Here is a 25,743-nt window from a genome sequence, read left to right as displayed (position 1 = left end):
AAGAACAGATGTTCAGAAAGGCTCAACACACCAAGCTGGGAACAGGGGCCAGGGACAGGTCGCTACCTCCAGTCCTGAGCATTATCAGGGCCTGCTGTTAGCTCTGCCAAGAGAGAGTAAAGTCAGGGGACGTCTGCAGGTAGGAGTCCGGAACCAGGTGAGAAACTGAGGCAGGGTGACTGCTGTGCTGAGGCCCAGCCAGCCCTATGGGACTGACCCTGCTACCCTCCCTTTAAACTTGGATGATTCCATGTGTGATCTTTGCAGCCCGGCCCTCTCTCTGCCATTTAGACTTGTAACAAGGCCTTGGGTTGACCCAGATCTCCTAGCGAGCAGCTGTGGGGTAGCTCTGCTGAGACCAATGGAGTGATGCTGATATACACCACCTGAGGATCGGCCCCACTCCTCAGAGCCCTGTGGGAGCTAATACAACAAAGGGAAAGCAGCTGAATTCTTCTCCCAGCCAGGGTGAGAGTCACCTCTCTGCACTGCTTTGAGCCTGGTTAGTTGGCGGGTTTAGTCGGGGCTGGGCTTTTCCCTAGACGAATTGCGCGAACCGTCAGCGGAGATCAACTCTTGCTCCCCTTCAGCCCGTGGGCAGAGTTTCGTCACAAGGCAAAGTATGTATTTTCTTTCTTCTGCATAGACCAAATGCAACTGGGAACCATGGAGAGGGAATAAATGAAGCCCCGCCACAATGGCTATAAAAAAATCTCGCTGGGGGAACCCAGGGCTGGAACGGCTGGAATGGGTTGGAATGGGGGGCATCAGCAGAGCCAAATGAAATTAATGGGCAGCAGGTTTAAAACAAATAAAAGGAAGTTCTTCACACAGCGCACAGTCAACCTGTGGAACTCCTTGCCTGAGGAGGTTGTGAAGGCTAGGACTATAACAGGGTTTAAAAGAGAACTAGGTAAATTCATGGAGGTTAAGTCCATTAATGGCTATTAGCCAGGATGGGAAAGGAATGGTATCCCTTGCCTCTGTTTGTCAGAGGGTGGAGATGGACGGCAGGAGAGAGATCACTTGATCATTACCTGTTAGGTTCACTCCCTCTTGGACACCTGGCATTGGCCACTGTCGGTAGACAGGATACTGGGCTGGATGGACCTTTGGTCTGACCCAGTATGGCCGTTCTTATGTTATGAGCCCAGGGGACGCAGAGGTGGGGCTACGGGTGAGGCCTGAGATGTGCTATCAGAGCTGTGTGCTGTGAAATCTCCCGACACGACCACCCCCGCTGATGGAAGTAGAGTTACAGGGCCACTGCAGACCTCACAGACACTTGGTCGTCCAGTCTGAAACCCCATATCTTGCAGGTTCACCCCACATCCTGCCCATTAACATCCCTGAGGAAAGGGAAGGGGAATGAAAAAGATGGAAAAATTAGATGAGATCCTAAAGGGAAACCCACCAGGAATATGCAGGAAGTCAAGGTAGGCAGACCGCTGTCTTTGAAACGTTCTCTAAATGTTTTAATGTTTGGGTCAAGGTCCTATAGTCCATCGCATCACGCACACTCCCTCGCCAGGGCTGCTCGTGAGACAATCTGTACAAAAAGATCCAGCCCCGCTCCAGCGATCATATAAATAATTCCCACTGAATTCAGACATTCACACGATGCTGCAGTTAGATTAACAGCAGGCAAAAGCCAGGTTTAGACAAGTACGAGAGGCGTAACAGGGATTTAGTGTTTCCGTCTCAGCACAGAAACTGCCCCAGTGAGTTAAATTGCACCAGTGCAAATCCAGAGTCACCCCCCTAACTCCAACGGCGGTGGGCCGCGTCTGATCTCGGCTCCATTGGCACACACGGAGCCAGAGTCAACCCACTGGGCAGGTGTATATCGGCATAACTTGGGCGGAGTTTTGCCAATTGACACCTGCTGAGACGTGGCCCACTGACTTCAGCGACGTTAGGGCCAGATTCTGGTGTCTGTGGATTTGCTCCACCGAAATCAGCACATGACTCCAGCTTCCCCAAAGATCACAATCCAGCCTAGGTCCCAGGCAAGCCCTTCCTCCCCCCCGCAACTTCCTTCTCTATAAACTGGATCCAATGCCCATTGAACTCCATGGGGAGAACCTTGGTGACATCAAGGGGCTTTGGGTCAAGTCCTTAGTAGCCAGAAGTCAGTCGCCCCACGTTCAGTGTATATTGATGGAAGGGATGATTTGGTGAGGTAGTCACAATTCCAACAGCCCCTCTGAAATCCAAGCCCTTCATTGAGTTATTTTAACAGAGTTCCTCCCTCCATTTCAACCTCCCATCTCCAAGATCTCCGACCTTAAAGCAAGGCTGAAGCAGAAGTTAAGGCTAATTAGGCAACCCACGCCCTAGAACTGGAGATGTCTGCTTTCTCTCTCTCCACTCCTGTATTGCCACTCTGCATAGGGCACAGTCGTATTTTCAGAGGCTGTCTAGTCAGAGAAAGAGATTCTGTACCCAGGGGCAAGGACAGCGGTGTTGTACGAATCTCACTAGGTGAACGAACAGGTTATGGGAGACAGCAAAATGGACGGGATGTTTAAAGCGGCAGCATCTGGGCGAAAATCGTGGCTCCGATCCTGGAATCGGAGCCATGTGGCCGCACCCTCCACTGACTTCGACAGGGAGGGCCGGATTCTGAGCTCAGATGCAGCTGTGTGAATCTGGTGCAAGCCCCACTGAGTTGAGTGGCGTTGAGGCCAGATTTGGAGAGTGCGTGGATCCAATGGCAGGATCAGACCAATATATTGATCATATTTAAATGCCTTCCTTGAAACCTCACGGTTGCAGGAAGAGAGGAAGGACTGCCCAGCCGTTAGGGTGCGAGCCTGGAACTTGGGAGACCCAGGTTCAATTCCCAGCTCTGCCACAGACGCCCTGTGAGACCCTGGGCATGTCACCTAGTCTCCCTGTGCCTCGGTTTTCCCATGTGTACACTGGGGATAATAGCATAATAGCACTGCCCTATCCCACAGAGGGTTGTGAGGATAAATACATTAAAAAGATGCTCAGACACTGTGGTAATGGGATCAGGTAACTAAGATAGATGGGCGTGTTCCTATGGCTGATTCCCCCTCTGCTAGGGGGAAGTTTGGCCAGCCGACCCCTCCCCGCCCCAAGATTCCCCCTGCTGTGGCTTGGCAGACCTCAGCAGGCAGAGGTCTGGGTATGCAGCATCCCCTTCTCTAGTGGTGCTGCCTGCAGGGTGGGGCGTGGGTAATGGCTTTGCGGAGGGGGCGAAGGGACCGATCAATTGCAGACGTGTTTCTGTGGCCCAGCCCCGGCCTGGCTTGGTGCAGTTATGGGGCGTTGAGGGAGGGGACGGGCATTCCCCCTGGTCAGAAAGCAGAGCGGACGGAGGGGCTGGTGCCTCCACGGCGAGTCCCGGGCTGGCTCCCGCCCTGCTCTCAGAGGCTCACGCAGCACGCTCGCTTCTCCTCCGGGGTCTGGGAGGCACCGTGGGGGTTCTCGCTGGAGAGCGACACCTTGTTGTCCTGGGGGCTTCTCTGCTGCTGCTTCTGCACTTTGCTGAAAATGTCTGGAAGAGGGAGCAATAATAAGGGATCCTGGAGCGTTCCCCCTGGCCCAGGGTAACCCCCACCGGGTGGTGCTGTGTCCCCCTCGAGCCAGGGCTGGGCCACAGACAGAGGCTGGTGAACCTCCTACTGCCTTAACCAACACAGCTGGCTCTATTAGCCGGACCAGCTCCTGCTTAAAGGGCTAGCGGTCCCTGCTGGGGCTTGACATAATATGGGTGGATCTGCAGGGCCTGCTAGGTTTTCACTGTGGTGCAGGCCCATAGAGAGAAATGTGCAGCCCTGATACAGCCTGTTTGCTACGGTCCTACCTTCTCCCATTTCACTTTATTTACACAGACGTTTTGGGGCCCTCCCTAACCCCGCGCTCAGGGCTCTGGTACGATTGTAGAAAGTGAATACGGAAACGTTATTTACTTGTTCCCATACGATAAAAACTAGGGGCCACCAAATGCAATGAATGGGCAGCAGGTTTAAAACACAGCACACAGTCAACCTGTGGAACTCCTTGCCTGAGGAGGTTGTGAAGGCTAGGACTGTAACAGGGTTTAAAAGAGAACTGGATAAATTCATGGAGGTTAAGTCCATGGATGGCTATTAGCCAGGATGGGTAAGGAATGGTGTCCCTCGCCTCTGTTTGTCAGAGGGTGGAGATGGATGGCAGGAGAGAGATCACTTATTGTCCCCCCTTTACGCCCGCCCCACATCAGCCCTGCTTCGGGGTGTTCTTTAGTCCTGTCCCCTTGAACCGTGGTGGAAACAGGCAGCATGAGGGTAACTCCTTGCCCAAACCTGCTCCCCAGCCTTCTCTCTCTCCAGAGTGTCCCATGCTGTTAGGAAAATCCCCTAGTCGTTAACCTGCCCCCCTTGGTGCAGAGAGACGCTCCAGGGGCAGACAGATGGTCTGCCCGGGCCCAGCAGGATGCTGGAACGGATGGGCCAATGGGCTGGTTTGTCATGGCAGGAGGTGGGATACCGGATTCCACTCGGTCTCCTTAGCGCTCCCTGGTGGCGGGGCAGTTGTCACATGGCACCTTGAGCTCTTTCTATGGAGAGTTCACCCCCCTGGGTGCTTCTCCGTCAGCCATCCCCAGAGCGTGCTCTGCTCAGAATCCAGCCCCCCCCGACTCCACGTTCCCCTGCCCACCTCTCAGTATGGTCTCGAAGGCCTGCTCGACGTTCGTGGAGTCCAGCGCAGACGTCTCGATGAACAGCAGCCCGTTGTTTTCTGCAAGGACAGGGTCACGCAAGAGGCATGGGAACTGTGGTACCATTTGGGGGTCCGGCTACCCGAGCATCCCCCTTCCTGCCAGAACAGGGCAGGCCCTTGGCCCATCTAGCATGGCATCTCCCCCAGCAGAACGACACTGGGGCATCAGGGTCAGGGAGGGGAGAGCACCCCCACAGTACAGCCCCCCCGGGGTCCTATCAATACTGAGTCAACAGGGAGAGCGCCCCCTACTGAGCCCCCATCTCCTTGCAGCCTGGCACCCCTTGGTCTATCACATTACGGACCCTGCTTAGCTCATGCGGGCCCAGCACCATGAGCTCTGGCTGGAACAGGAGGCTTTCAGGACGTGTTCTCGGGGAGGGGTAGCAGAACCCAGCGGGCGCTGGCTGTCTCGGGGTGGGTCCACCCTGGGAGGCGGCTCCATACCTGCAAACATCTTGGCCTCCTCGGTCGGCACCTCGCGGGCCTGGGCTAAGTCCGTCTTGTTGCCCACCAGCATGACGATGATGGTGGCCTCGGCGTGGTCGTACAGTTCCTTCAGCCAGCGCTCCACCACGTTGTAGGTCTGGTGCTTGGTGATGTCGAAAACCAGGAGGGCGCCCACTGCTCCCCTGTAATACCTGCCGAGAGGGAGCGGGCGGCCTTCACCACAGGGCCTGAGCCGGAGCCTGTCACAGCCCCACCGCCTCCAGTGGGGTCAGACCTCTTTGGGTGTGTCTCCACTGCACACTAAGCCCAGGCTCTGACTCAGGTTTGAGCCCAAATCTCTCTTCCGTCCACACACAAATCCGTCTGACTCGGGTCAGCGAGCACTCAGGACCTAGGTCCAAGGACTCTGTGAGGGGGGTGGGTCAGACAGACCCCGAGTCCTGCTTGCACCTCGGGTCCAAGCCCTGTCAGTTTGCTGTGTGGATGCAGCTCAAGCCTCACACCTGAGTCAGAAGGTCTGCGCAGGGCAGTGTGGACGCGTTAGCAGGGCTGTGAGACCTGGGTCCAGCAATTGTAAGCCCAGGTTTACAGTGCAATGTGGACGCTCAAGCACAGGCTTGGAAACCCGGAGTCCTCAAGGTCAGGTCCCACTGACCGTGGCTCACTATGCAGTGTAGACATACCCACAGTGCGCCTACCTATAACCCAGTACTGCTGCTCCAAGAGCCGGCCCACAGAGTGGCTAGCGCATCCCTGTCTTGCCCCCTCACTCCCTGTGGTTGAGCTACTAGGATAACCGCCTACTACTGCTGCCAAGCAGTGGAGTCACTCCTTTAACTCCACCGGTAGAGATCTGTGCTGTGCCTGTGGAGGGCTGGGGTTCAAATGCTGCCGGGCGTCAGTCACGGTCAAAGAAACACCCTGGTGTCGCTGACTTTTTTCCCCTTCATTTGGGCCCTGCGGCTTCATTTGGGCGATAGACACTCTCCATCCCACCTGCTCTAGGGGTACCATGACTCCTCTAAGCAGTGGGGCTCCAACCCAAGGTCTTTGGCTCTAAATGCACAAGCATTAAAAGAGCTGTTAGCTCAAAGACTGTAGCGGACTCATAAACCTCAGTGTGGCCCAGCCGCTGGAGGGAGACTGTGAGTCACGCTGAGTATGGGCAGGTCACATACAATAGCCCCCTGTGCCACCCCCGTGGAGTTCTGTGTTCAGAGGCGCCTGCCTCCCGTGTGGAGTCGCCCGCGCCTAGGAACCGCGTCCGCCATCGCCACCCCTCCCGCTGTTGCATCGAGCCGCGCGGCCCGCTTACGCTGAGGTGATGGCACGGTACCGCTCCAGCCCGGCGGTGTCCCAGATCTGTGCCTTCACCATGGCATTGCCCACCATGACGGTGCGGGTGGAGAACTCCACGCCGATGGTGGTGCGGCTGTCGTGGTTGAATTCATTGCGGGTGAAGCGCGAGAGCAGATTGGTCTTCCCCACGCCGGACTCTCCAATCAGGACCACTAGGGAGACAAGAGGGAAACTCCTAGCAAAATGAGATGCAAATGGCACTTGTGCACCAGGGATAGAATTCTGATCCTCCTAATCCAAAAGCACAGGAAGATGGAGAATCCTCATGAGCTGGGAGCAGTACAGGGCATATGACACCCAGTTCTGATTTCAGTAGAGAGCTATGGAACAGGACTTTGACTGTAAGCTCTTTGGGACAGGGACTTTTGTTCTTCTTGTATCGCGCCTATCACAATGAGGCCCTGATCTACGACTAGAGCGTCTGGTGCTACCGCAGTATAAATAATCATACATACCAACCAGTCCATCATTGTTTTATTAACAATGTACTGAACTCTCTCATGGTGCACGGTGCTGTACAAACGCAGAGGAATCATTGTCCCCAAGGTGGCTGCAATGCAAATATTTTGGTGCCTGATTCTCCACTGCCTTGCGCCTCGTGCTGTCATCTACACCACCAAAAGTCGGCATTGTGTGCTACCTAGGCAGAATCACCATTGTGCACTGGTGCAAATGATGACACAAATTGCAGGGAAATGGTGAGTAAGGCCAATACTCTAGCGCAACAGACAACTGATGCATCTAGGAACATAGCAATTGCCACGTGGGAGCAGCTCATGTGTCCATTTAGTCCAGTATCCTGTCTCTGCATTAAGCAGTTATGGGGAAAACATGCCCATAAGGAAAATTTCTTCCTAGCCCTCATCTGTTTGGTTTTTCCATATGCAAGGAGCAGATTTCAGTCAGAATCAGATTAAGGAAACCAACCGAAAAAGAAAGAACAAAAGGAAAGTCCCTTATGAGAGAGAGCACAGTGTATACAGCTCCTCTAACAGTCTGCATGGAACTGACTTCACGACAGCTGCTGTCTCTGCATCCAGGGAGAGTTCTTAGAAATACGGTGGTGCAGGACACAGAAAACAAAAGTTTTCTAGCTACACACACCATTGTAGCCACATGATACGACTGCCAGTGCTGTCCCAAGTTTCTCAATTTTACATCCACTCTTGAGATATTTGGGCGAGCTGAAAGTCCCAGCTGCTGGAGTCAGCTGACTTTGTGAACCTCAGCTTTCATCTAAAAAAACCAAGGACGTTTCTAGCCCTTGTGTTGGTGGAGAAAAACTAGAAAACGTGAAGCAAATGAATCCAGAAGACAAGTATCTTCTGATCTCCCTGTTTGGTGGAATGCACTTGAATTTTCTAGCACAGAGCCAGGAATGTGGCTTAGTATCTAGGGGTATGTGTACAGAGCAGAAAAATACCTGCAGCAGTGTGTCTCAGAGCCAGGGTCAAATGACTTGGGTTCATGCTGGGGGACTAAAAATAGCAGTGTAGACGTGCGGGCTCCAGATGGAGCCTGGGCTCTGAGACCACCCCTCCCCTCCGCCCCGCAGGTCTTTTTTTGTGGTGTGGACACACCCTATCGAGCTAAGGAACTTTTTCTGGCCCCCGTTACCTACCTGAGTGCCTCACAAGCTTTAATATGTTTATTCTCCCTCCTTGTGAGCCCGGGCAGTGCTATTATCCCATTGTACAGGTGGGGAAACTGAGGCACCAATAGGCTAAGTGGAGGGATAGCTCAGTGGTTTGAGCATTGGCCTGCTAAACCCAGGGTTGTGAGTTCAATCCTTGAGGGGGCCATCTGGGGCAAAAATCTGTCTGGGGATTAGCCCTGCTTTGAGTAGGGGGTTGGACTAGATGACCTCCTGAGGTCCCTTCCAACCCTGATATTCTATGATACACGTAGCAAATAATCTGTGGAGCTGTACCAGTGCAAAGTGACTTACCCAAGGTCACATAGGGAGTCTGTGGTAGAGGAGGGAATCCTAGAAATGCAGGGCTGGGACCTTGAGAAGTCATCAAGTCCAGCGCCCTGAGCTGAGGCAGAACCCAGTAAACCTAGACTGTCCCTGACAGGTTTTTGTCCAACCTGTTCTTAAAACCTCCAGGGATGGCAATGCCACAACCTCCCTTGGAAGCCTGTTCCAGAGGTTAACTACCCTGAGATTTAAAAGTTTTTCCTAATAGCTAACCTAAATCTCTCTTACTACAGATTTAGTCAATTACTTCTTGTCCTGCCCTCAGTGGACATAGAGAACAATTGATCAAAGTCCTCTTTATCACAGCCATTAATATATTGGAAGACTATCAGGTCCCGCCTTAGACTTCTTTTCTCAAGATGAAACATGCCCAGTTTTTTTAACCTTTCCTCATAGGTCGGGTTTTCTAAACCTTTGATCATTTTTGTTGCCCTCCTCTGGGCTCCTTCCAATTCGTCACGTTTCCTAAAGTGCTGGACACGGGACTCCAGCTGAGACCGCACCAGTGCTAAGCAGAGCGGGACAATTCCCTCCCGTGTCTTACCTACGACGCTCCTGTTAATACACCCCAGACTGCTATTAGCCTTTTTCGCAACTGCATCACATTGTTGACTCGTATTCAATGTATGATCCCCCCGATCCTTTTCAGCAGTACGACCGCCTAGCCGCCCCATTTTGTAGCTGTGCATTTGATTTTTATTTCTTAAATGCAGGACTTTGCCCTGGTCTTTATTGAATTTCAGACCAAGGAACGTAAGCCAGATTGCCCCCCTCCTAGACTACGGCCCCAACCACTGGGCCAGACTTTCTTCTCCTGTCTCAGCCCTGTCAAGTCTTTCACAGTTTTGATGGAATTCATTTATTTACAGCACTGATTTTACCTCCTAGAGACTCCACTGCAATTAAAGTAACAATTGTCAGCCCACAAATAAACTCCCTCCCCAGTCCTTAAAAAACACATTGAAGGATCAGTGGGTGCTCACCTGATCATCACTGTCGTAATAATAACTCATGATCAAACCCACCTTATCCGCTCCTCCCCTCCCTAAATACCTGTGTAAACTTGCTGCCTGTGCAGCCTGCCTGGGAAGTTAACTAATCCCCCCCATTTTAAATGGACACTGGCACTTTGGAGTTTAATCCGGATTAAGCTAACTCAGGGAAAAGGCACTCTTATTCTGGAATAAGAGTGTCCACCTGGGAAACTATTTCAGAATAGTTTATTCTGGGCAATCTCCCCATGTAGACAAGCCCTTAGTTTCAAACCAGGAGTTCATAGTCGTTCCAGGCCCAGCACATGCCCTTGAATCCCTCTGTCCACTGTTGCAGCTTTATAGATGCGTGCTCCTATTTCTCTTCAGTGCTTTTACCCTCTTCTCCGCCTGCCACATGTGAGATCCACACACGCCACAGGGGAAACTGAGGCTGTGTCCGTATTGGAAGAGAAGTGGTGTGATAAGGCAGGTAGGGCAATCTGTAGACATGAGTTCTATTCTTGGCCCTGCCACTGACCTGTGGGGTGTCTGTGGGCATGTCCCTTCCTCTCTGTGCCTCAGTTTCCTCTCCCACCCAACGTCTATATAGATTGTTAGCTGTTCAGGGCCAGGCACTGTCCGTGTGTACGAACAGCCCCTAGCACACAGTAGGGTGCAGATCAAATGTTGCCAACTTTTGCAAATGCTCATGATATTTGGTGCTTTTCTTAAAGCCCCAGCGCCCAGGGTCACGTGAGTAAATGAAAGCTGAGATTCGCATGTCAGGAACAGAAGGCAGTTTCTGACCTTCATGGTTACAGAGCGAAGCATGAAAATGTGACCTCTAAAGCCTTCAACATCAGAAGGCAAACAAAAACAACCCCCCAATTCACTACTGTTAAAATCTCATGATTTTTAACACAATCTCATGATTTCTAGGGCCTTGATTTATAAGTTTGAAGGCATGGGATTGAAAATATTGGTGATCTAATAATAACCGAGAGTTTACCCTAACGTAATCTCCTGGCATAGCTGCACTTCTGCAAACCACTAAATTAGACAGGAAAAACAATGAGGAGTCCTTGTGGCACCTTAGAGACTAACATTTATTTGGGCAAAGTAGACAGGGTAAACCTATATATGCCATGATTTGCACTGGGATAATTTACCCTGGCTTCCAGAGTAAAATCCCCAGTTGGACTTCGTTTTCATCAAGACTGGATATGTTTCTGAAAGATCTGCTCCAGGAATTAGTCTGTGAAGTTCTCCGGCCTGTGTCCAACAGGAGGTCAGACTGGATGATCCCAATGGGCCCATCTGGCCTTGGAATCTGTAAATCTCCTCCCATTGTGCATCACCACCCTGAGACTGCCACAATACACCACCTCCCCTTAGCAAGAGCAGAGACCACAGTGCATCTTGGGAGATGTAGTCTGATTAGAGAGCCTGGCCTATAGAGGAGAATGGGAGCACGAGGAACTCTAACTACAGCTCCCATGAAGCACCATGGCAGTATTTCTGAATGGAAATATTTTGGATTTTAGCGGAAATATTTTGCCAAAACCTCAAAATTTTCCACAGGGGGAGAGGAGGGGAGGGAAGGGAAGGGGAAAGAGACAAAAAATTCCTGACCTGCTCTCCATCCTGATTCAATTCCTGAGCACCCTCATGTCCTGACTGTTTGGCGCATGGGCCCATTTCAAATGTCAAGGCAATTTTGCTTCTCATCAAAATGGATTTTTGCTATGTGTTTCGGTGACACATTTAAGATCCCGCCCATTCAAACGGACACAACCTAACTGTCCTGGGTTTGTCTTTATTCATAGTGACTGGGCCTGATTCTCCCATCAAACTGTGTCGTCAATTACACCAGTGCCGAGCAAGTGCGAAACGCCTCCCGTTCTGAGTCAGAAACATTTTACACCCCACTTTGCCCTGGCGTAAACACCTGCATGAGGCGCAGGAAGCATCAGACTCATCGGTGTCTTTTTGCGGCCAAGAAGGATCATTCTGGTCCCCTCAGTCTGACCTCCAGCACAACACAGTCCATAGAATTGCACCCAAGAGCCAGGACAGTTTCTGAGTAACTGGCCCACCAGCTGGGAATAGGCGGTAACAGCTGGGCAGGGCTAGTCCTAGAGGTGACTCCCTAGGCAAATAGGTTTTGGCTGTTGGCTTTCTAACAAATCGAATCCTCCATCTTTTTTTCCTTTCCCTCCTAAGCCTTCCCCGGACTGACCCCATCTGGCCTCCACTCCCCACTCCCTGCAGTGAGGGATTTGTCTTCATGTCAGCCTGCCTCCTCCTGCAGTTGGCGCTTTGCTAATGGGCCCCCTAGGTGTGTGCATGTTGTATGTCTTTTGTCCAGATGGCTTATGTAGTAGATATTCCACCCAGGTGGCAATGGAGACCGTCTCCACCCTGTTTCAAGCCACCCTGCAGCTTATCTGATCTGTGTCCGCTCTGTTTGCAAAGCAAGCGGGTAGCTCTGATCTTTTGCTCCCTGGGGAAGGGGGGCAGCTAACCCTGCTTGAAACCTGGCTGAAGAATCCCAGCTGAGCTTGCCTGTGCTCAGATACTGTCAGGCTGTGTGGCTCGCTCCTGCAGGTGTGGCAGGCGGCAGCGTGTGCAAAGTCTGCACAAACACAAGCCTTCCCGCGCCGTCACAGCTGTGTGAGTGGGACATTAAAGGGCCAAGCAGCCATTTGTCTCCCTGGCTTTGTTCTGAAAAGGACACTGCCAGCTTAAAATGCATGTAGCTAATCTGTGGCTGCCTAGGATGTGGAACTTCACGGTGACGCTGGGGACAGAACTCAGATTCCCCCTGCTTCAAAAGTTCAGGCCCCTAGCACCCAAGCTAAAGGCAACTCCTCATTAGCACCTGGCAATATAGGGCCTGTGACACACAGTTGAGCTGTTCTGATTCCATTCAGTAGCGGGCAGTGACACATACCAGAGAGGCAGTGTTATCCAGTGACTAGAGCACTGGACTGGGAATCAGGAGATCTGGGTTCTTGGCCCAGCTTTGCTGGTGCCCTTGCCCAAGACACCCGCCTTGTTCTGTTTCCCCTTCAACTATCTTGCTGTAAGCTCTGCCTGGCAAGGGCTGTCTCTTATTAGGTTTATGTACAGCACCTAATGTACTGTAATACAAGTGATGACACACACACCAGCCAGGTCATTATAATATTTCTAAACCCTAAATTGCTTTGCCTACAATGCTAATGACAACTCCCAAGATTACTGAAGCAGAATGACTTTTAAATGTACTTTCCCCATTTAAGCTGCTTGGACGATGTTTATGTTTTGCATTCCACTCAGCTGTGTTGGTCCAGTTTGCTTTTCTTTGCCTCTCCTGCACTGTCACAATTCCCCACCAAAACAGTTTTCCCCACCATCATCAGCACTTAACTCCTGAGTCCTACAAAACCCCTGGACCATACGAGGCAGAGCTGGGAAAACCCTGACCCTGGAACCAGACAACACAAAATGAAATAACAAGAACGTAAATTACACCTCAGTTGGGATTTGAACCTGCAGCTCAAGAAGCTGAAGCTAATGCAAAATGCTACAGCCTATTTATTAAGGGGAGTTGCAGGTTGGGAGTTCATCAGTCCATGTTCCATGACCAACACTTGCTCCTGAAAAGCTTCTGGGTGGAATTCAAGGTGTTGGCTTTCACTAGGGAGGATCAAACATTTTCCATCCAAGCCGCTTTTCTCCAGAAAGTTGGGGTTTTTGATTAAACAAACATTTTCACAGGAAGTGTTTAATTTCCTCAAAAAACGTTATTTTTTTTTTTTTTTTTTAAAAAGAAAAAAAAAATAGAATCTTTGCGCAAAATCCAAAAATGTTTCAGTTTTGTACAACATTTTTTCAGTGTTTTGATGCAAAATTGAAATGTTCATCTGAAAGTTCTGAGGATTTTGTTGTTTGTGTCTGTTTACCATGGAAGGCCCCGTCCCATCCCCCCCAACATTGGTCAGCTCGCTCTAGTTTTAACCTATCAAGGTTTGGGATCCGGTTGCCAGAGCAACTGTCCTTGTCCCAGTGAAATGTGGGCACACAGAACCGGCTAGAAAATAGTAAACATTTCCCTCAAAATATTTAGATTTTTTTAAATGTAAAAAATTTTTCCCTGCACGTAAAATTTTGGTTAAAAAAATTGATTTTTTTTTTCCAGAAAACCAAAACACTTTCCTTTTTGGGGAAAATGAATGCGTTTTCGGTTTTTAACAAATGCAATCCGGTCGAGCTTTTGTTGCAATGCCAGTTACTGAACGCGGCCTCAGCCAGGTTAGAATAAACTGTCCCTAGAGGGGTGCAATCCCGTCAGGCCCTGATCCTCTCGCTGAGCATTATGCTGTGGGGGCATTATTATTTTTTGTATTACGGGAGCACCTGGAGGCTCGTACCAAAACTGAGGCTCCAGCGTGACGGGGCCTGTGACTACACATAGCAAGAAACAATCCCTTGCCCCTTATGGGGCCTGAGAAGCACAGACTAGCCACAGCACGGGGCATTCTGGCCACACCCCTGAGCCACTCTCTATAGCCTTTGCACCAGCTGGGGCAGCCCCATGTGCAGGCAGGATCCTTAAGGGGCTATTTCCACCCATTATGGCTACCAGCTCCCCATTCACCACTGCTCTCCGCCTCGTGCAGGCGTTTGCACCGGGGTGACCTGTTCGGATTCGGTAGCACTTTGCATGGATGTAACTGAGCACTCGCGGTGCAGTGTGAAGGAGAATCAGCCCCCAGGGTGTTCAGTCCGGACATCCATCAGGATCCCTGCAAATCCCTGGGGAGCTGGGTTGCCAGAAGCCCACGTGCCTCCACAGCGACCTCGGTGCCCTCCCTCCATCCCACTCCACTGGTTCCCCAGCAGTGTCCCCACTGTAAGACTGGCCACATCCGATTGGCCCACCCATCCAGCTAGGTCAGTACCTAATGCTTAAGAGGGAGGTGTCAAACCCCCTGACTGCACCCCACAATGCAGCTGTCGGCCCAGGCACTGAGCTGGGCTGTGGACTTACTGACAGGATGCTCGGTGGGTTCCCAAAGCCAGTCACAACCTTGCAGTGACTGTGGGGGGAGTGGCAGAGGGGCTCATCTGACCCAAATTCCTGGTGCATCTGCACTGACTTCACTGGGGCTTATACCCAGGCGTGGTGGGATTTGCCCTCAAAGATCCACCACCAAGGACTCCCCACTACCACAAGAGAAAGACCCAGCTGCCCTTCCGAATGGCTGCTTCCCCTCCACCCCTTATTGGCGCTACGTGCCCCAGCCCACCACCGCCGCTCCATCCGGCCTCCAGCACCCACCCCACATCCCATCCATCCTCTGCCCCCCCTGCCCCGGGCCCCCAATTCCACCTCTTTCAAAAGGCAGAACCAGCCCATTGCAGAACACGCAGCCCAGCCTGAAACCAACCACGGAAAGGGGGTACCAATAAAACTCACCCTTAAAGACAAAGTTATAGTCCTCCTCCGCCGTCCCCATCTCTCCCAGCCACACCTGGCCCCCTCCGGCTTGGGATCCTCCTCTCAGTCTTCACCTGCTTCCTTAGCAGCCAGGGTGTGGGGGGGGTTTTTGGTGGGTTTTTTTTTTGCCACGATCTGATAAACCAGGAAGGCGGAGGACAAAATTTCCTCCCAAGACAGGGAAGTTGAAAGCGATTGGGAGGAGAGTTGCCAAACGGGGGAGGAGACCCACAGGGCCAAGTTCCCTTTGCTGCACCAGCCAAACAAACAAAAAATAGCCAGCCCTGTGCTTCTTGGGCCTCTTTTCGAAGGGGCCGGGCGGGGAGTAGATCCTTGCTAGGCAGGTTGAAGGTGCAGCTCTGCTGGGCTGGCTGACTCAATGGGGTGTGACCTGGGTGTCGCCATACAGGTTTGTCAGGTAGTGCTCACCACCCCCACCAGTGTCACATGGCTGCTGAACACACCCACCTGCGCTGCCTCTGCTTGTGTTAATGCTGGACTAGGCAGGGGTGCCAACTGTGGTCGGACACATTCCCGGGGGTTTCACCGCAGGACATAATCTCGAACGAAAGATTCAGCTTTAATTCCTGGGCACTCCAGGGCAATCCTGGAGGCTTGGCAACCCTAGGAGTGTGGGCCTCATCCTGCACTTTCTTTGCTCTCCCGTGGAAGTGCCCACGACTTGCAAACTGGCCCAGGCTGCAGAAGCCACAGGCACTGCATTTTATTGATGAGCTGGCATGTTAGACCCCCCCACCCACCCGCCACAGGACCTCCTGGCCAATGTGCAAGCTGCAGAGGCCAGAGAGGAGGGAGTGGAAGGCTGAGGATGGAGAGAGGAGCATTGTGCAGTTTGAACCAACTCTGCTGATCTGGGGACAAGTGCCACAGAAAAACATGCTTTGCCTTAGATGCTTCTATACGTACCGCTGGCTCAGCTCCCCTAGCAACAGCAAGTGCCTGGCTAGTGGCTGATGCCCGGGACTGACTCCAGTGTGAAAAGCCCTAGCCCCTATCGCGTGAGCTCAGCTCTGTAGGCAGGGGCTGTAGCAGAGGCCTGTCCGCTGTGGCTAGGGCAGAGTGATAGGCCCATCACACACTCTGCACCGTTTTTTTTCCTGGAGCACTCCTTGGAGGAGCAGAGAGCCAAGGGGATGTTTATATCACGAGACAAACGACTGAGTATTTGGGAAGAGAAGGGATGAGCTGACAATAAGCTTCTGGCCAAGGTTGACAAGAAGGGAGGGAAAGAGGGTCCAATTGTACCAGGGCTCCTGGCTCAGGGAGCCCCCAAATACCTGTGTAAATAAAGTGAAATGAGAGGGACCCCAAGGAACACAATGTACTTGGGCCCCAAATTTCTCTTGCTGCCCTGCAGACAGTCCCCCTGATACTGCTAAAGTGAACACAAGGAGCCTGAGGGAGGCATTCTCTATCGTCAGTATTTGTAGGACTATAGCACCTAACTGTCTCCATTGAGATCTAGGCCCCGCGGTGCAGGGTGCTGTACATAGACACAGTGAGAGACAGACTCAGACTTTAGAGAGCTTACAATTAAAACAGAGGCACGAAGGAGGGACGGGGAGTGATTTCTCTCATGGTTAACAACAGAGCTGGAAATCAACCCCAGCTCACCAGAGTCCCGGGCCAGTGCTCAATCCACTAGGCCAGGCTCTCCTCTCACAAGCATGTAGTGTAATTGCATCAGCATCTGCTCTGGGAACTGGTAGAGGAGAACTGGGAAGCCCTCTAGAGAGGTTGATGGGAAAGGATTTAAACCCAAGTGTGTTGGTGGGGAACCCCCAATATATTTGTGGCTCGTTAAGCGAAGGGGTTTCTGAGTTCCTAGCCTTAGAGCCACTACAATCCAGACAGCTGGCTCCCCAGAGCAGTGGCTGCAAAAGAATCCACCATAGGCTCTTAGGGGAGGGAGCGGGCATGACAGAGCCAACAAAGGCCTTATTCTGTGATTGGGACCACACCTCTTTACTGGTGGGTGGAGAGCTGTGTGTCCTAATGCCACCGCCTACAAATGCAGGTAAATTCAGCCGGGATGGGAGAGGCCAGGCTCAAGCAGGAGAAACCAGACGCATTAGGGGATTAACGCGGCTCAGCCCTGACGCTACGCTCCAGCAAGCCATTGAATGTCCACGCGGTGGGTGTGACACAAAGTCCAGTGGGCTGATTCTCAGTTGCACTAAGGCCCTTTCACACTGCTCCACTGCAGTGGCTGGCAAAGCTCCCATTGGCCTCACTTGGGCCAGCTTGTCCCTCTGTAACTATAGCTCAGATTTTTCTCCTGCCAATCTCAAAGTGCTGTACAAAGGAGGCCAGTACCATTATTCCCATTTTACAGACAGGGAAACTGAGGCACAGAGCAGGCAAGTGACTTGCCCAAGGTCACCCAGCAGGCCAGAGGCAGGAATAGAATTCATGGCTCCTGACTCTCTGTCCAGTGCACTATCCACTAGGCCACACTGCCTCCCCCTTAGCTCTCAGGTAGCAAATGTCCTTCTATGTCCAATCATTTGTATTGACGGGAGGGAAGGGGGGGGGGACACAGGGTGTGTGAATTGACGCGTGCTCTCCTGTGTTGCACTCGATCTGCCCTGGGTAGACCCTGCTGGTGTGAACTAAAGGGTACCTAGTTCGTACTGATGTAGTCTTGTGTCAGACAGGACAGGCAGAACATACCCCTGATGTCCTTGGCGTGACCCAAGCCTGCAGCCTGAGCACAGCGCTAGATTAATTTGCTAGTTTCACTTTAAAAACCACCAGGCCAGATTTTCCAGCTGCTGGTGTAGATCAAGAGTGATGCCAGTGACTCGCTCCAGCTTTACACCGGCGTTACTGGCAGCAGAATCTGCCCCTGTGCATTTTGTGTTAGAAAATGAAAGTTGTGTTCCTTATCCTCTGCTGCCATCATGTGAGCAACAGAGGGAAAAACTAGACATCGCAGCAACCCCGGAATCCTCATAGGAGTTAACTCCCTGCTCCAGGTCAACTGGTTCAAAAATCCACCTCCGTTAGTGGCCAGCACCAGGTGCATCAGAGGAAGATGCAAGAACCTCCTTTCTCCCCCACAAATGGGCAGCTATGGGATAATCTGCCCCCAGCCCCTTGAAGATCTCCTCCAACTCCCTCATTGTTAGATTGAAGCCTTGCACGGTAGACGGGCTCGATCAGTCTTAACTATTCTAACTGAGCCTCTTGTGCGTGACATGTTAGTCAGGCCGCTTAACATACTAGAGCGATGACCTCAGTACAAGGACCTATGTAAGTGTAGTCCCTCTTTGCTAAATTCTTGCCCTCTGTATGGTCTTGTGGCAGAGAGTTCCAAAGTCTAATTACACAGTGGGTTGGGGGGGGGAGAATACCTGTGAGATTGTGGCACACAGGTCTATGTACATTACAGGACTACCCAGAGGCACCAACCAAGATCTGGGCCCCAGTGTGCTAGGGTATATAGAGAAACATAGCAAGGGGTAGCCCTGTCCCAGAGAGCTTGCAATTAAAATAGAGAAGGCGGGAGGGGAAAACAGGAACAGAGAGGGGAAGTTACTTGCCCAATGTCACCCAGGCAAGTCAGTGGCAGTGCTAGGAGTAGACCCCAGGACTCCTCATCCAACACTCCACCTTTTGCTGGTTTCCCTGGACTCACAAAGTCGACTTCCTGCTGGCTTTCTGCAGAGGGGTGAGTTTAGCCCAAAGTGAACACCTCAGGGGCCTTAGCATGGGCAAAGCTCATTTAAAGATCCAGCCAAGTGGTGGTGGGGAAGCAGTCTAGGCTCCAGGCAGCTGTAGCCTGCACCTTGTTAAAAATATATATATTAACACTAAGATCAGCTCAGGAGAGGGGAATATTGCTCAAGAGGGATGCAGCTGAAATCTGTCCCACTGGCTGAGCCGGGCTACTCCATCCAGTCACTGCCTTCTGATGGACAGAGCCTAGGATCACAGGCAGGATGCCGCTCTGAGGTTGGGTGGAGATCCAGATTGACAGGCTTCAGCTGTTACACCACCCTTGTCAGATTTCAGCCCCCATCCACAACGCGCTGATACATCCATCAGTCTGTGGCTTAGGGACACAGCTGCTGTAGGAGCCCAGCCTAGGTTTAGATCAGGCCTTAGACACGTGCCCTTGTTTGCATATGAGAATGGGAGGGTGTAGACCAGTAGGTTCTCAACCAGGGGGGCACGTACCCTTGAGGGTATGCAGAGGTCTTCCAGGGGGTACATTAACTCATCTAGATATTTGCCTAGTTTTACAACAGGCTACATAAAAAGCCCTAGCGGAGTCAGTGCAAACTAAAACTTCATATAGAGCAGTATAAACAAATCATTGTATACTACTATACACAGGAAATGTAAGTACAATATTTATATTCCAAGTGGTTTATTTTATAAGTATATGGTAAAGAGGAGAAAGTCAGCACTTTTTCAGCAGTAGTGCGCTGTGACACTTTTGTGTTTTGATGTCTGATTTTGTAAGCTCATAGTTTTTAAGTGAAGTGAAACTTGGGGGTACACAAGACAAAGCAGACTCCTGAAAGGGATACAGTTGTCCGGAAAGGCTGAGAGCCACTGGTGTAGACTAGAGCTGGTCAGGAGTACTCAAAAAATCACATATCGCCCATTTATCAAAGACAAATTGTGGGGAAAAGGTTGATTGGGCCAAATCTCACTTCAAAAGAATGTTGAGAAGAGTTTCCGAGGGGTCAGGACGCTCCATTTTGCCTTTTTTTGTAAATGAAAAGTTCTGTTTGAGTCAAAGTGACTGTTGCAAAAGTTAACATAGTAACATAAATAAAATAAAGGTTGAAATAGACAAAATGTTGCCATTGCCCCAAATGAAATTTGTTTGGAGATTTTTTCAGTTCACAGCAACTTGCAAGATTTTTAACTTTTCCATCCCAATTTGCCATGGGAAAAAGTTTTGAATGTCATCATAGGACAGGAGACCTGTTTCGGACCCAGCTCTCGTATGCGCCTCTCCTTTTCTTAACCACCCCCTCCACACACTCCACTTTCCAGCTCTTTTTAACCTCTTGAGCCTGGTCTACACAAAAAAAAACTTAGGTCAACCCAGCTGCACCCCCGAGTGACGTAATTAAGCCAACCCAACCCCTGGTGTAGACAGCGCTAGGTCGACCAAAGAACGCTATGATGACAGGAGAATCCTGCCCATCGGCGTACGTAGTGTCTACACTGCAGTGGCGCAGCTGTAGCGTTTCAAGTGTAGATGAGCCCTAGGATGAAAGTCCCCAGCCCCTTCCTCATCTGAAAGAGGCGAGACGGGACTCAAGTGTTAAATACTCAGTTTTATTTTTCTTTTTAACTATATATAAAAAAAGGCCCCAGGTGCCTTCCACTGCTGTCAGCTAGTTTTCAGTGTGATGCCAATGCCTGGATTGCCCATGGAACCATTCACGTGCCCACTTCACTGGTCGGTTCTCCGTTATAAGAGCTTTTGGGGGAAGGGTTCTTTGCCCTTGAGCTGCGACGGCCTCATTCATCCTCCGCTCTGCCGCGCCGTGGTTTGTTCAAGATGCTGCCACTTGCATGAGCGGTTCTTCCAGATACTGGACAAGGGCCTGGGCCTGGGCACGGATTATTATACAGCACAGTGAGACGAGCATTAGTGAATGGGTAATAAGCCACACTCAGCCTTGACTACAGCCGAACTGCTCAGAGGTAGGGAAATATCATCCCAATTTTACAGTGGGGAAACTGAGGCAAACAGCCTGCCTGGGGGTACAGTGGCCCAGAATTGGGACTGTTGCGCTAGGTGCTGTACAGACACAAAAGACAACCCAGGCCCTACCCTGAAGTCATACGGATTTTGTAGGCCCTTATAAAATCTATGCTATACACCATGGATCCCACTTTCACTAAGCTCTGGTAGTTTACCGAGGCCTTAAAATGTAAGTGCAATTTGTTCCCAATTTTAGGCGCCCCCTTTGCTAGAATGGGGTTAAGGGGCCTTTGGGTAAAGTGAGAATGAGGCTCTTTGATTCCCCAAAACTTCATCTAGGTTCCCCCCCCTCCAAATGCCATTCTACAAACTCCCCCCTTCCCCCAACATCAGTTAGAAATCCGCTCATCCTATGCAGAGCTCACTAATCCACTTTTCAAACTGCAGCTACACAGCCTGCTACCAGCAGCCCCTGCCCTCCCCTCAGATGTGATCCGTCAGCTCAGCCTCACCTTGGCTTTCAGCATCCCAAATCCAACGGTCTCTTTTGCATACATGCACAGCAAGAGATTCGCCACCCGGGTGATAGCAACACGGCCCTCCTGCAAAGGGGGAAGGAAAATGCATTTGATTGATAGGTTTGCAGAATTCTGCCCTTGCACCCCATGTCCCAGGGTCCATAGGTGCCCTAGAATAGCCATTTTGACCTTCTGCTTTTAGAGTCAAGATACTGGGGACCTGGATTCTCTTCCCAGTTCTGCCACTGGCCTACTGGGTGACCTCGGAAACCCTCTGTAAGACTGGAGACTGTGAATGGCTGAGAGATCTACTGATGCCAGTGTTCTGCTTCAGAGCTAAGTACCACATTCCTACTGCCCTGCACAAGGTGGTCAAAACAATTGTACAATGTTATCCAATCGGACTGTCCAGTCACACTTGAAAGTCTAGGTCGTTCTTAAAAAGCAAGGCATTTGCTCTGAAATAAGCCCTTTCAACTGTGTGGGAGTGGGGAGAGGGGAATGGCAACCTTCTTAAAGTTTTGGCTTTCGATACCTTGCATTCTTCCATTATAGGATCTCGGAGCACTTAATTTCAGCCTCCACTCCACCTCATGAAGCAGCTATTAGCCTTGTTTTACACCTGGGGAAACTGAGGCAGTTGCCCAATGTGAGTCGGTGGCAGAGCTGGGACCAGGAGTCTGTAGTCTTGTGTTCTAATTCCACCCTTGTTTCAGGGATCTATGGGTTAAACTGGGAAGAGTAGAGACCCGCAGCTCCCCTCCTGCAGAGAAACTCAGCCTTCCGTATGGGAATTCAGCCCTTGCCCCATTCCTCCCCCCCCCCCCCCATGGACCATGCAGTCCATAAGGATGAATTTCAGATTGTCCTCGTTGAAAGCCTGGTGACCGTTCTTGTCATAGGCCACCCAAATGTTACTGGCAATGGCCGCAGTGACCCTGGCATCTGTGTCTCCATAACCAGAATATGCGAGCAGAGACCCCTCATTGTTCAGAAGCCTACGAAGGAGAGAGGAGGAGAATTTGAGCCAAACGCCCACAGGGCTTTATGCCACGTCTGCTTAGGCGTGGGCTTTATTCATAGGGGTTTCTATGATGCTCCATTGCCTTAGTACCCGATCAGACAGATCATGCACTGACCCTCCTGACACCCACCCTGAGGCAGGTCTCACCCTCCTTTTACTGAGAAGGAATCTGAGGCTCAAGGTGAAGTGACATGCCCACGGTCAGATGGAGAGGCAGTGGCAGAGCCTTTCCTTTATCCACCAAACCATCCTTCCTCCCTAGCAGGGGTGCTCTTTTTCCATGGGTGCAGCTACTAGGAAGAAGGAGTTAAGGGGGAATGGACCCCCCCAATTTTTTACCATCTAGTGGATATTTCTCTGGATTCAGCCACAGCACTTGTGGAAGCTTAGGATTTCCCACCCCCAGTTCTCATGTGGCTGGAGCTCTGCCCGCCCTCAAACTCCAGCCCTGTCTACAGTGGGAAGGGGTGTATTGAACACCATAGTTACACAGATCCCACAGTTACCCACTCCCATTTCTTTGCACTGGTGTAGCCCTCATGCAAACTCCCAGCATGGCTGGCCGAAGCAAGGAACACGGACGACGGTCATGCGAGGATACCGAAGTGCGCTGCAACGGTGTCCCTCAACAGGGAGAATATTAGTAATCTGTTCCCCAAGCCCCCTCCCCACAATACCTTTTGGTGGGGGGATGAGTATTCCTTATTGGGGTGCACTGGGCTGCCCCCTCCTCCCCCCTGTTTTCAGGTAGGTTGTATTACACAATTCCTTGGGGGGGGGAGGGGAGGGGACAAACACTGAGATGTCCCTGTTCCTACCTGGGCACAGAGTGTGTGTGTAGGGGGGGGAGGGAGATGGGGAAGACCATTTGCACCCGGGAGGGGGGCACTAATCCTTAATGGGACCACTGATCTGGCCACAATACTTTAGGGTGAGGGCTCCCTGACCCATACCCAGCCACCCCACACTCCTCCCCCAAACACCTTTATACTCACAGGGTGCTCTGGACCCCTCCAGTGTTGGCCTGGCTCAGGACCTGGGTAAGGGCCTTGGGGCGCAGCATGGTCGCAACAGACCCTCTCTCCTCCCTGTGGTGGTGGAAACACACAGCTCAGAGAGCCTACTTCCCCATCAGCTGATCAACCCATGCCGGGGACCTCAGCCCAGAGCATGCTGGGAGTTGTAGTTCCTGCCCAGGTCTTTGCATGGTCAGGCCCATGTGGAAGGACATGGCATTTCATTCACACAGATTGCGGTGTAATTTCTCTGTCCGTTACACACATACAGCTTGTGCTATACACCAAAGGAGCCCAATCCTTAGCAGTTCGCACAGCAGTATGTGATCTCCTGTAATCTCACTACAGGAAACAAACATAGCATTTACTGACATACAAGCTACAAACAGTTAACACTGATCATGGAGGCAACTCACACTATTTGGGGTTTAAAAAACAAACCACCACCACCATCCCCAGCTCCTGGAGTCAGGTGAATCTCAGCTTTTATTAAAACAAAGTTTCTAGCCTTCATGTTTGCAGCATAGCAAATCCCAAGCATTTAAAAAAGAAAAAGAAAGAAAGAAACTCATGGGCCAGACCCTGAGAAGTTATAATAGATTTTGGGTTCTTTTTATTTGCTTTCTGTGTTTTGAGCCTTTAGGAACACCCAGGTCACATTTTCAAGTTTTTTTCCCAAAACCACGAGATCCATATCTATGTGTGATTCTCCCGTGACTCCAGGAGCTTGCACTTTAAGTCAGACACCAAATATGGCAAGACTTATGATTTAAAAAAAAAAAAAAATCTAGTTTGGTAACATTGCAGTTGCAAAGAAAGGCTTACAAGCATGGCATCTAAAGACTCAGAAAAAAGAAGTAAATACATGTTATTTTTGGAAGAGCTTGTGCTTAAGCCAATCTCATGGCTTTTGAGGGGGGGCTCACTCATGATTTCAATCATTTGGGGGGTAACACTGCTGCCTCATCCATGCCATTTTCCCTACTGCTGTCCCATCAGTTTATAATTTTCCCCATGGCTACCCCAGGTACCCCAAAATCCTGTGGGACCAGTGGAAGAAAATCCTAGGTGGCTGGATGAGTTAACTGGGAAACTTTTGTCTTCTTAGCACTGCACCTTTTAACAGCAGAGAATTCTGGATCTATGCAAGGGCACCTATCCGTCTGTGAGGCAGCAGGTTACTGCCGGTCACATTTCTTGCCAAATGTAGAGATACAGCAGTTTTCACTCCACCACTGTGATCAAGATAAAAATGCAGTGGCCCTTCTTCAGGTTTCCAGAGGTGCACACATCCCATTTTATACCCAAATGGTGACTTTTCTTTTTTAAAAGAATAGAAGAGCTCGGCTGGGCTGGACACAGGCAGACACATTACAGGAACACCGCAGAGCTCTAATCAGTGAGCAGGATCGATGCTATAGCACCTCAAAGACTTTAGGACTTAAATAAGTCCAGCTATAAGTATCCCAACCAAAGCTAGTCACTTTGACAAAGTCTGCCCCCAATTGAGAGTGCGGAATATCAGGGGATTGGGGTGGGGAGGGAAGGGGAACTAACTTCACACAAACTCTGCTTTAACAACATTGTAGCACAATATAACTATATTTGTAGCACAGGTACCCCCTAAAATCAAGAATCAAATAACTAATTAAGTCACTTTCACACAACTACTTACATTAAGAGATTCATTTTTTTATCAAAATACTACAGTCACCCTCCTTCTACTTTAGCTTTCCCCAAGAGCACCTCACAGCAGGGCTTTTTTATAGTTCCTCTACACCAGCAAACTAGTATGGGTATGTGGGAGGAGCCTTTCAACCCTCCCTCTGACAGGCTTTATAGCTAATTAGAGTGGGACTCGGGGATTCCCTGCTCTGCCATAGACTTCCTGTGTGACCTTGGGCAAATCATTTAATCTTTCTATGCCTCAGTTCCCCATGTGTAAAAAATGGGGACAACTGCCCTGCCCTGCCTTACGGGGGTTATTTACAGGATAAATACACTATAACTTGGGAGGGACTCACATACTAAGGCAATGGGCCATATAAGTACCCTTGATAGATACACACATTAGAAGAAACAGCTGGGCCCTTGCCTTTACTTGCTGATCAGCCCCAGGCCAACTGCCCCATTGTTGCCGTTACTGAAATACGGGTACCAATTTTGCTATGGGAGACATGTCCTAAAAGGGCAACTTGTATTTCTCTCTGTGTTTTTGTTGCCATCTCAGCAAACCTAAGGGGTGGATCTTGAATAATAATAAAATGCTATCCCTTGCTGATATCCTTAGGCCTTGCCCACAACAGCAGACTGCACAGCCATAATTAACCACCCGCGCAGCTCTGGAAATGGACGCTGTAGTATAGACAGGGCTCTCACCACACTTAATTCACACTTTTCCTTCTCACTCCAGATGCCCATTCCCAGCTATCAGTCAGAACTGTCTTTTCCTATCTGTTCCTTCCCAGCTGCCACGGAACCCTCTCATCCCGACGTTCCGTCCCCGC

General features: G+C 50.8%; 2 protein-coding genes across 2 annotated transcripts; both read right to left on the bottom strand.

Annotated features, from left to right (window-relative positions):
- Positions 1–3,395: 3,395 nt before the first annotated feature.
- RAB25 (RAB25, member RAS oncogene family) lies at positions 3,396–15,030 on the bottom strand. The gene is made up of 5 exons (XM_024216307.2): positions 14,963–15,030; positions 6,500–6,695; positions 5,182–5,375; positions 4,672–4,752; positions 3,396–3,526 (listed from the first exon to the last, which is right to left on the bottom strand). Exons 1-5 carry the CDS (start codon positions 15,000–15,002, stop codon positions 3,396–3,398), a joined length of 642 nt encoding a protein of 213 aa, XP_024072075.1. The 5' UTR covers positions 15,003–15,030.
- Positions 15,031–20,291: 5,261 nt separating this feature from the next.
- Positions 20,292–23,344, bottom strand: LAMTOR2 (late endosomal/lysosomal adaptor, MAPK and MTOR activator 2). Its single transcript, XM_026656305.2, has 4 exons — positions 23,216–23,344; positions 22,032–22,194; positions 21,191–21,280; positions 20,292–20,583 (listed from the first exon to the last, which is right to left on the bottom strand). Exons 1-4 carry the CDS (start codon positions 23,281–23,283, stop codon positions 20,527–20,529), a joined length of 378 nt encoding a protein of 125 aa, XP_026512090.1. The 5' UTR covers positions 23,284–23,344; the 3' UTR covers positions 20,292–20,526.
- Between the last annotated feature and the right edge of the window lie 2,399 nt (positions 23,345–25,743).

This window comes from Terrapene carolina, unplaced genomic scaffold (genome assembly GCF_002925995.2).
Source record: "Terrapene carolina triunguis isolate 2854851 unplaced genomic scaffold, T_m_triunguis-2.0 Scaffold227, whole genome shotgun sequence".
Taxonomy (NCBI): Eukaryota; Metazoa; Chordata; order Testudines; family Emydidae; genus Terrapene; species Terrapene triunguis.
This window is presented reverse-complemented; position numbering and strand designations above follow the sequence as displayed.